Below are 11829 nucleotides of genomic sequence, written 5' to 3'. Positions count from 1 at the left end.
GCAAGCGCACCAACACACAAAGAAGCAATGTTATTTATAACTGTGTGAGCGGAGGGCTGCATTCTGTCCTTTGTGGGACCCCCCCCCCCCCCCCCCCGCGGCTGGGGGGTCCCACAAAGGACAGAATGCAGCCCTCCGCTCACACAGTTATAAATAACATTGCTTCTTTGTGTGTTGGTGCGCTTGGTGCTCTGATTGACCGACTTATACAGTAGTCCCGGACCCTTTTGCCCTTCAAGAGGTTGTGATTGGTCAAGGGCTAGCCTGTCTGAGCGCAAACCAGATCCGATGAGCAACAAGAACGACGACAGCTGAAATCAACAGAGTAGAAAGACGGCGGTCCCACAGAGACTTGCACAGTTCAGTCATTCCTTTGAAGGGTGCCTTYGGACAAAACCGTTTGCTGTTCACGCTCAGCGTCGAAAAACTTAGAGGTAAATATAGTGTGAACTTTTCAAGGTAATTTACAAAAAAATAGTCCATGTGATCTACAGTGTTGTCAAGTTGCAGAGAATTGCATGGAGCTATTTTCCTTAGTTGTTTGTSGTTACTGACAATAACACTCATTATACTTTCTACAGCAGGGTTGGGGAGTAACTGATTACATGTACGTTTGGAAAAACTAGATGATTTCTTCTTGGATACTTTTAAATTCAGAAAGGATGTTTGCTAAACAATAGATTATGACACTTTCAGTTTTCTCAGTTACATTCAATTCAGCATTGAAAAAAAGGTGCAAGTTTAAAGTGCCAATCAGCAGTTGAAACAATGACAAACTGAACTCCCTGTGCCTATTTTGGTAAAAAGCTGAGGGATGATGCTGGAGAAATGTAACCACTCTCAACTTCATAGACATAGCTATGAATTGACTCATTCCAATTGGCTCATTCATCCCCCCTCCTCTCCCCTGTAATTATTACGTAGGTCGTTGCTGTAAATAAGAATGTGTTCTCAGTCAACTTACCTGGTAAAATAAGAACAAATATATACAAATAAATGAATGCAAAGGCTGACCATCCATGATATCAAAATTATAGTTTTAGTTTTGTGTTTAGGCCATACAGTGTTTGTTTCCATGTACTTTTACTTACAAACATTGGAGTAAAACAATTCAATATTTCGGGTTCTTAAGGAATACGACAGTTGAACTTAGTTCATGAGGCATTTATAAGATATATTCTTCAAGAATCAATGGGTACATATCATTAACTCACAAGTCCAAAAATGGATGTAGCAACTGCAGATTKYCCCTTTAAGGCCTAGATTCAATCAGTTCAAGCGTTTTAAGGGCGATAGCCGACAACCGCATAGCTGATGTTTTGGCAGTATCGGAGSTAGAATAGAGCTCGGCTACCTGATCCGAGCCCGACGGGCCCTGACATTATACATYGGGTTAGGGCGGGGTAGGGCCTGTTTTTCCATCAATAACTAGGGTACGGGCAGGCCTCAGGTATCACTAAATTGATCACAAAAATKTTGAAGTTGAGCCATTTGCTCGTGCTCTGCTGCACAGTACAGTCATATCTGGGTGATATCATAACGTTGTGTCAGATGTGCTCCAATCTCATCAAATATAAAACAGGAGAGATTATTTTRCWGAAAATAATAATGTTCCTTGAGTTTTGTCAGAGTTTAGAGTGATGAAAAGTAGCTAACAGCTAACTGCTYGCTCATGTCTTTTCATTGAGCAGAGCAACCCAAGAAGAGCAATTACCATGGTTACTCAGACTCAGAGCCACAATAAACAGARCAAGCTGTGCGCAAGGAGCGACTGACAGACAGAGAGAAGCAGCTAATAGATTTACTAAGGAGGCAGTTATTTTGGGTTTCGGGNGAGCAGAGCAACCCAAGAAGAGCAATTACCATGGTTACTCAGACTCAGAGCCACAATAAACAGARCAAGCTGTGCGCAAGGAGCGACTGACAGACAGAGAGAAGCAGCTAATAGATTTACTAAGGAGGCAGTTATTTTGGGTTTCGGGCAGGGCCGGCCTTAMATTTGGCAGAAGCAATCGATCCTGGGTAGGTTAGGGCCTGAGCTTCGGGGGCATGGGTAGGGCTCGGGCTTAAAATTCATGCCTRTGCAGTGCTCTGAGTTGGAGCTATCAAATCTGTGATCAACTGCTCTTGTGATCATCACGAAGCCACAGCCCTCCCACTTGATAGAAATTCAGAACGAGAAAGTGTGGRCTATATAAAAAATAAYGACTCTCAAATTGAAAATCATTAAGCAAAATACTGAGGATTTCTATCAGCCTAATCGATGTGTAGATTATGTCTCACATTCCAGTTTTCAAACTTGTAAACAAGGCTGAATGGGATTTCTCTTAATGTGGGAAGGTAAAGGGGATACCGAGTCAGTTGTCTTCTGCATTTAACCCAACCTCTCTGAATCAAAAAAAGTGTTAAACAAATCAAAATATATTTTATATTTGAGATTCTTCAAAGTAGCCAYCCTTTGCCATGATAACAGCTTTGCACACTCTTGGCATTCTCTCAACCAGCTTCAGCTGGAATGCTTTTCCAACAGTCTTGAAGGAGATCCCACATATGCTGAGCACTTGTTGGCTGGTTTTCCTTCACTCTGTGGTCCGACTCATCCCAAACTATCTCAATTGGGTTGAGGTTGGGGGATTGTAGAAGCCAGGTCATCTGATGCAGCACTCCATCCCTCTTCTTCTTGGTAAAATAGCCCTTACACAGCCTGGAGGTGTTTTGGGTCATTGTCCTGTTGAAAAACAAATGATAGACCCACTAAGCCCAAACCAGATGGGATGACATATTGCTGCAGAACGCTGTGGTTGCCATTCTGGTTAACTGTGCCTTGAATTCTAAATAAATCACAGACAGTGTCACCATCAATGCACCCCCTCACCATAACACCTCCTCCTCCATGCTTTACGGTGGGAACCACACATGCGGAGATCATCCGTTCACCCACACCGCGTCTCACAAAGACACAGCGGTTGGAACCAGAAATCTCCAATTTGGACTCCAGACGAAAGGACAAATTTCCACCGGTCTAATGTCCATTGCTCGTGTTTCTTGGCCCAAGCAAGTCTCTTCTTCTAATTGGTGTCCTTTCTTAGTGGTTTCTTTGYCGCAATTAGACCATGAAGGCCTGATTCACACAGTCTCCTCTGAACCATTGATGTTGAGATGTGTCKSTTACTTGAAATCCGCRAAGCATTTATTTTGGCTGGTAATTAATTWACTTATCCTCTGCAGCAGAGGCTCAATCAGWAATCAACTTTACRTTTCTATCGCACAATCTCTAGTGCTTCAGTGATAAAGAATGAATAGAGTCTTGAACTCATGAGGCATTMAAATTAGGKGTCRTTCCAGGAAATKAGTGCCTTTTTGTTTCCCTTTGATATTTTATGTAGAAATTGTGTCATAAGTTCCRGACTTGTCTCCGTGCTGCTGTGCTGTTTSATGCTACTTGGCTACCTGCCAAACTTTACAGATTGAATTTAAATCTGCATTTAACACATTTATGAACACTTAGTTTTTCCCTTGCTCAACTTTTTTCATTCAACTATTTCACCCCGGATGCTTTTTCTGGACATGTTTGTACAGGACCTCCACCAGCCGAAAAAAGCTAAGTAGTAACATTAACACTACGCCATCTAATTGCAGTCGCTGTAATCATAATATACAGGAKAMCTATCGCCTTATGGTGAGGATAGCMGTGTTGMAAGCCSAGCTTCAAATGCAATCATTAGGCAAGGGWCATTTAAGTGCAGGAAAGGATAAAACAGCTTGTTATCTGAAAAAGTACASATATTACTTTAAATACCCCACACACAGTCCCCGCAGCCRGACAATTTTCTCAAGGCTTCTTGAAAGAAATGCTGTCGGCATGCTCAGCCGACAGAAACGTTCAACCGCCGAAGCCTCCCACCATTAGCTCTGACAAATGGAAAACCCTAGTCATTGGCGACTCCATTACCCRCAATAKTAGACTTTWAAAWAGTCATCCAGCWATCATACACTGTTKACCAGGRGGCARGGCTACCGACGTTAAGGCTAATCTGAAGATGGTGCTGGCTAMGGCTAAAACTGGCGAGTGTAGAGAGTATAGGGATATTGTTATCCATGTCGGCACCAACGATRTTAGGATGAAACAGTCAGAGGTCACCAAGCGCAACATAGCTTCWGCGTTTAAATTTGATTAAAAAAAGATATGTCAGCTTCAAGTAACTGTCTCTGGCCTCCTCCCAGTTAAGGGGGGTGATGAGCTCTACAGCAGAGTCTCAATGTTTTCTGCCCCTCCCAAAATATAGAATTTGTAGATCATTTTTCTGGGACTCACCCACAAACAGGAAAAAGCCTGGCCTGCTGAGGAGTGACGGACTCCATTTTAGCTGGAGGAGTGCTCTCATTTTATCTATCAACATAGACAGGACTCAAACTCCTCTAGCTCCACAATGAGATAGGGTGCCAGGTTAGTGGTGTCTGCCACTAGCACAGTCAGTTTAGTCAGCTCACCTATCCCCATTGAAACCGTTTCTGTGCCTCGATCTAGGTTGAGCAAAACTAAACATGGCGGTGTTCTCCTTAGAAATCTCACTGGAATAAAGACCTCCTCCATTCCTGTCATTATTGAAAGCGATTGTGATCTCTCACATCTCAAAATAGGACTAATTCATGTTAGATCCCTCACTTCCAAGGCAGTCATAGTCAATKAACTAATCACTGATCATAATCTTGATGTGATTGGCCTGACTGAAACATRGCTCAAGTCTGATGAATTTACTGTGTTAAATGAGGCCTCTCCTCCTGGTTACACTATTGACCRTATCCCCTGCGTATYCYGTAAAGGCGGAGGTGTTGCTAACATTTAAGACAGAACATTTCCATGTACCCCCCCAAAAGATGACTGCGTTTTCGTATTTTTAGCTKCTAGTCATGAAATATATGCAGCCTACTCAATCACTTTTTATAGCTACTGTTTACAGGCCTTCTGGGCCATATACAGTTTTCCTCACTGAGTTCCCTGAATTCCTRTCAGACCCTGTTGTCATGGCAGATAATATAAAACATTTTGGTGACTTTAATATCCACATGGAAAAGTCCAGAGACCCACTCCAAAAGCTTTCGGAGCCATCATCGACTTAGTAGGTTTTGTCCAACATGTCTCTGGACCTACTCATTGCCACAGTCAAAACCTGGATCTAGTTTTGTTCCATGGAATAAATATTGTGGATCTAAATGTTTTTCCTCATAATCCTGGACTATCGGACCCCACTCTTATTACGTTTGCAATCACAACAAATAATCTGCTCAGACCCCAACCAAGGATCAACTAAAGCTGTGCTATAAATTCTCGGACAACCAAACGATTCCTAGATGCCCTTCCAGACTCCCTCCACCTACCCAAGGATGTCAGAGTACAAAAATTGGTTAACCACCTAACTGAGGATCTAAATTGAACCTTGTGTAATACCCTAGATGCACCCCTAAAAACAAAAATAATTTGTCACAAGAAATTGGCTCCCTGGTCTACAGAAAATACCCGAGCCCTGAAGCAATCATCCAGAAAATTGGAACGGAAATGGCGATCCACCAAACTGGAAGTCTTCCGTCTAGCTTGGAAAGACAGTCCCGTGCAGTATCGAAGAGCCCTCACTGCTGCTCGATCATCCTATTTTTCCAACCTAATTCAGGAGAACAAGAATATAACATTTATTTTTGATACTGTCGCAAAGCTAACTAAAAACCAGGATTCCCAAGAGAGGATGCCTTTCATTTCAGCAGTGATGAATTTATGAACTTCTTTGATGAAAAGATCATGATCATTAGAAAGCAAATTACGGACTCCTCTTTGAATCTGCGTGAATCTTTGAATCTCTTTGAAACTCAGGTGTCCTGAGTCTGTACAGAACTGCCAGGACCTAGGATCAATGGAGACACAAACGTTTTTTTTATCCTGTATCTCAACACATTCATGAAAATAGTTATGGCCTCTAAACTTTCAAGCTGCATTCGGGACCCTATTCCAACTAAACCAGTGAAAGAGCTACTTCCTGTAATAAATGGCTCCCTATCCACCGGATGTGTACCAAACTCACTAAAAGTGACAGTAATAAAGCCTCTCTTGAAATAGTCAAACCAAACGTACAAATCTTTCGGCCTATATTTAATCTCCCATTCCCTCTCAAACATTTWTGAAAAAGCTGTTACGCAGCAACTCACAGCCTGACCTGAAGACAAATGYATGCGTAACACTTCAGTCTGGTATTAGACCCCATCATAGCACTGAGACTGCACTYGTGAAGGCGGTAAATGACCTTTTAATGGCGTCAGACCAGGGGTCTGCATCTTTGCTCGTGCTCCTAGACCTTAGTGCTGCTTTTGACACCATCAATCACCACATTATTTTGGAGAGATTGGAAACCCTTATTGGTCTACATGGACAAGTTCTTGCCTGGTTTGGATCTTATCTGTTGAAAAGATATCAGTTTGTCTCTGTGGATGGTTTGTCCTCTGACAAATCAATTGTAAGTTTTGACGCTCCTGAAGGTTCTGTTTTTGGACCAATATTGTTTTCACTATATATTATACCTCTTGGTGATGTCATTCGGAAACACAATGTCAACTTTCACTGCTATGCGAATAACACACAGCTGTACATTTCGATGAAACATAGTGAAGCCCCCAAATTGCCTACACCGGAAGCCTGTGTTTCAGACATAAGGAAGTGTATGGCGGCAACATTTTACTTTTAAACTCGTACAAAACAGAGATGCTAGTTCTAGGTCCCAAGAAACAAAGAGATCTTCTGTTGAACCTGACAATTAATATTGATGGTTGAACAGTCATCTCAAATAAAACTGTGAAGGACCTCAGCGTTACTCTGGACCCTGATCTCTCTTGACGAAAATATCAAGAATATTTCAAGAACAGCTTTTTTCTATCTTCATAACAATAATCACAAACTAAACTAACATAAAAGCTAATCCATGCTTTTGTCAMGGCTCAGAGGTGAGCCGACAAGGCAGAGACAGCAAGGGCGTTTCATCTCTCCAGTGCCTTGCCGTTCACCTTCGCACCCCTGGGCCAGATTACACTCAGTCATCGGAACAACTGGCTATGGAACCATGACCTGTTCACCGGACGTGCTACAGTACCTTGTCCCGGACCTTCTGTTTCTGACTCTCTCTCTTCCGCACCTGCTRTCTCAACCTCTGAATGACCCTGCTGGTCGTCTATGAACGTTTGAACATCTTGAAGAACAATCTGGCCTTAATGGCCATGTACTATCTCCACCCAGCACAGACAGAAAAGGACTGGCCACCCCTCAGAGTCTGATTCCTCTCTAGGTTTCTTCCTAGGTTCCTGCCTTTCTAGGGAGTTTTTCCTTGACACCGTGATTCTACATCTGCATTACTTGCTGTTTGGGGTTTTAGGTTGTTTTTTTGTGTAGCACTTTGTGGCATCTGCTGATGTAAAAAGGGCTTTATAACTACTTTTGAATAATTTGTTTTAAAAGCCTTTTATATTAAATTAAGTGCCCTTTAATGTGACTCACCACCTGGATTCTGTCTTATGTGGCAACATTTGAATTTCTGTTTTTACATTGGATAAAAGTAGAGACTCAGAGCTACAACATTGTATTTCATACACTGCATTTGAGGAAACAATGGGAAAGTAATTCTGCTTTGAAAGTTGATCAACTTGTAAACTCACTTTGGAGAAAATCGCCTTTCAATGTTTTGGTACTACCATTGGAGAGCCCTTCTTTGTCTACACCCATTCAGCATTGTTCACACCCTCTTAAGCCTTAGCCCCACCCATCTCTTTAAGGGTTGATCCAAGCATTCTGTACTAACTTGCCAGCTACTTCTAGACATCTAAGAGAGAGAGAGAACACCTCACTGAAGATTACTCGTCCTAGCAGAGCTGGTTACGCTGTTATGTTTTCCAGAGCGTTGGTGACTGCAACTATGCTGTCAGATTGTCCGTTAGTAAATTCAGAGCGGTTTGCTTTCAGAGCGCACACTGGACGCTCTGGCCAATAAGTAGGGTTGTTCCGAAAGCTCTGACCTCACAACGACAGACAAGCACCCAAGTTAACTGGCTAACATTGGCTAGCTACTTCCAGACACATAATGAGAGAACACCCCACTCTGACCATTTTACTCCCGCTAGCAGAGCTGGTTAGGCCGTTTTCATGTTATCCAGAGCGTTGCTGACTGTAACTGTGCTGCTGGCAACAATTGAATTAYGCTTTGTTGCCGACGGTTACTGACACCGGACATATTCAACGGGCGTTGAGCGTAAAAAATGGTATCAGTTATTCTGCGCKCTRGCACACTAAGACRAGAGTCTTTTGTTGAGAAATATAGCTAGATAACTAGCGAGGTAAACAATGAATCCAGCCAGCCAGCTAACGTTAGCTAGTTAGCTAACAGTACACTAACTTGAAATGAAAATACTTTGTCAAAATTAGAGTGGTCTTTTGTTAAGACAGGTAGCTAGTTAGCTAAACAATGGACCATAATCACAACTCATGGCGTTACTACCCTGCATGAATCTGCAGGTAGCTAACCAACCAGATTCTATGGCTATAACTAGTCAAGCAAATGTGTCTGAGATACGAAGAATAAGATCATGCACATAATGTTAGCTAGCGACCCAGCCAGCTAACGTTAGCTAGCTAACAGTACACTTGAAATGAAACCACTTGCTGTCAAAATTAGAAACGTGCAATATCTGAAAATGTAGCTAGCTAGACTATCTTACCAGTATACATCATGTTTGGATGCATCTCCTGTCTGATGCCATGCATAGTTTCCCTTAGTTTGACGACATAATCCAAACTGGTGTTTTCCCCATCTCCTTAGCTATCATACTTGAATTCCACTGATTTCAAAACTCGGTACTCCAGAAAGTGGAGAGCATACACATAACGTTAGCTAGCTAACAGTACACTTTCACTTGACATTAGGTTTATGCAGTTTTACGATGCGATACATTTGAAAAAAAGCCGCGTTTAACACGATTACCTAGCCATACTGACAAGCTCCAATAGACAGATGCGTGCTATATGGCAGACCAATCCAAACTCCTCTCTCGGCATGTCCAGCCCACTCAATATCTCAGCCAATCATGGCTAGCGGGAAGTTTGCTCACTTTTTCTGTGGCTAAACCAACTAGGCTCGTATTTAACAATTGTATCTGTATTTACAGATGGCWTACAARTTTGATATTAAGGCACATGAAAGTTTACATGTTCGAGAAGACATTTCTGCCAAAAAATGCATTTMGATTTTTTWWWTTWAATTTACGTTCAAATAGCTCTCCTGTGAAGTCATGACTTGCGACATAACGCCTAGTTTCCTGAACCGGGTCACTAATATAGACCACATGGAAAATTCAATAAATACATTTTTGAAATGAATAAAGACTTGCTAAAAGTGCAAATGTCCCTTTTGACATGTCCCTTTTGTGGATCCTCTTTGACTTCTAGGAAGATTTTAACCCACTTAACCACAACATTTATCCACATTTTCACCATAATTGTTAACCCGTAGTTATTTTGTTGCTTTGACAAAGTATTTTCTGAGGATTTGTATTTATTTCAGTTGATTAGGGATTCATTTTAAGGTCAACCCTGTTGCATGAACTGAACTCTCATTAAAAAAATATATTCTAAAGAAACAACGAACATCTAATAGTGAAACTATAGCGTAAAAGCTGGTGAGCAGGTTCTACTCTTTTTGGCCATCTTCTAGTGTTTTGTTTTGGAAAACTGAGCTGGTTGAGCAGGTCAACCCTGTTACCTATAGATAGACAGGCTAGAATTTTTTTAACAATTACATTTTTGGGGTGAAACGTGCGTTCAATTGCCCCTTCTTGTTGGAGACAACAAGCTTCCATCCCCCTGTCACAAGGGGATTTATGGATATCATATTACAATTAGGTGAAATAAAACCAAGTTACACTTCTCAAAAGGCTCCAAAAGGTGCAATTACCTATTCTACAACAATCAATGGGTAGACCTATGTATAATCATCCAAAAAATGTATGTATCAATTGCAGACTGGCCCTTTAATTATCTAAACGATTAAAGTAAGTGTTCAACCTAATACAGAACTGTATACTTTCCTGTCTGTGTCCCCTGGTTCCTATAGAACTCGGTGGTCCAATCCACTCTCTCATACTGTCTCAGTGGCTGCTTGATAGGGAGGGTGTGATGAGGACTGGCTGGCCCCTCCTTGCTGCAGGGCTGTACWCAGTGCTGTCCCATGTGGTKCTGGTCCGAGGCTGTCTGGACTCCTGTAAGGAATGCTCAGGGCTTCAGAATGACCTGTGTCTGGAGTGCAGAACAGGCTGGACCCTCCATGACAACACATGTGTAGGTAAGCGGGACTGTGTTTGTGTGTGTAGAGAGAGAGATATATATTATGTGTGTGTGTGTTTCTCAGATAAATGAAGAGATGCATCAACATCTAATATCTTTCTAAATGTTGGTGTTTGTGTTTATAATGTAAAACGCTTCAATGTACAATCTTACTGTGCTGTACTTTATACAAAACCTGTTCTGTTGCTATAATATCTGTTGCTGTTGTGTTCCAGACATAGATGAGTGTGGCACAGAGCTGGGCCAGTGTCCCCCCAACACCTACTGCTTCAACACAGAGGGCAACTATCAGTGCAAAGGTCAGTGCTGCTACCAGGGTTCAGAGGTCAGTGCTGCTACCARAGCTCACTTCTTCCTCTTCAACAGCCAATCAGAAGTTGATTGGCTGTCGGTCGGAGGCCKAGCAGTTGGTCGGCYTCCGACCGCAAGGCACTACAGAGGGTAGTGCGAACGGCTAGTACATCACTGGGCCAAGCTTACTGCCATCCAGGACCTCTATACCAGGCGGTGTCAGAGGAAGGCCCTAAAAACTGTCAAAGACTCCAGCCACCCTAGTCATAGACTGTTCTCTCTGCTACCGCACGGGAAGCGGTTCCGAAGCGCCACGTCTAGGTCCAAGAGGCTTCTAAACAGCTTCTACCCCCAAGCCTTAAGACTCCTGAACATCTAGTCAAATGGCTACTCAGAAAATGTGCAGTGCCCCTCCTCCCCCTCACCCCCTCTTTACACCACTGCTACTCTCTGTTGTCATCTATGCATAATCACTTTAATAACTCTACCTACATGCACAAACTACCTCAAATAACCGTTGCCCCCGCACATTGACTCTGTATCGGTACCCCCCTGTATATAGTCTCGCGATTGTTATTTTTATCTCTTATCTCTTATTCTTATCTGTATTTTTTTTAAACTGCATTGTTGGTTAGGGGCTCGTAAGTAAGCATCTCACTGTAAGGTCTACACCTGTTGTATTCGGCGCATGTGACTAATACAATTGATTTGATTTGATTTTAAACACTCTATGGGGCGAATCCTAACTTCCCCTTAAGTAAACTTTTTTGTTTCCCAATTATACAATTTTTAAAAAGGTGAAAGTTTGTCATAAGACTATCAAGAGCTTCATTGTATAGATAAGAGTTGTCTTGAATACCACAGAGATCCTATTCAATTTAATGTGTAATTCTATGTTCAATACAATTTCATTCAGAATCCATAAGATTTCTCCAGGTTGCTGTATACAATTATATTATGATCTCTGAAACAGAATCTCCTCTCCCATTAGTGTGAACTGTGAACTGTGTATGGGTGTTATGAGTTGACACAGATCGTTTGTGGTCTTCCACTAGAAGGAGAGTGGGAAAGAGAATGGGGAGTGTGTGTGTGTGTGTGTGTGTGTGTGTGTGTGTGTGTGTGTGTGTGTGTGTGTGTTTGGTGGTGGTGTGTGTGTGTGTGGTGGTGTG

General features: G+C 42.2%; 1 protein-coding gene across 1 annotated transcript; it reads left to right on the top strand.

The window, feature by feature from the left end:
- The first annotated feature begins 293 nt into the window (after positions 1 to 293).
- On the top strand, positions 294 to 10829 carry LOC111967191 (protein disulfide isomerase CRELD1-like). The gene is made up of 3 exons (XM_023992095.2): positions 294 to 434; positions 10140 to 10367; positions 10585 to 10829. Exons 2-3 carry the CDS (start codon positions 10202 to 10204, stop codon positions 10812 to 10814), a joined length of 396 nt encoding a protein of 131 aa, XP_023847863.1. The 5' UTR covers positions 294 to 434; positions 10140 to 10201; the 3' UTR covers positions 10815 to 10829.
- Positions 10830 to 11829: the final 1000 nt, after the last annotated feature.

The sequence above is a fragment of the Salvelinus sp. IW2-2015 genome, linkage group LG1, assembly GCF_002910315.2.
Source record: "Salvelinus sp. IW2-2015 linkage group LG1, ASM291031v2, whole genome shotgun sequence".
NCBI classification, from domain to species: Eukaryota; Metazoa; Chordata; class Actinopteri; order Salmoniformes; family Salmonidae; genus Salvelinus; species Salvelinus sp. IW2-2015.
This window is presented reverse-complemented; position numbering and strand designations above follow the sequence as displayed.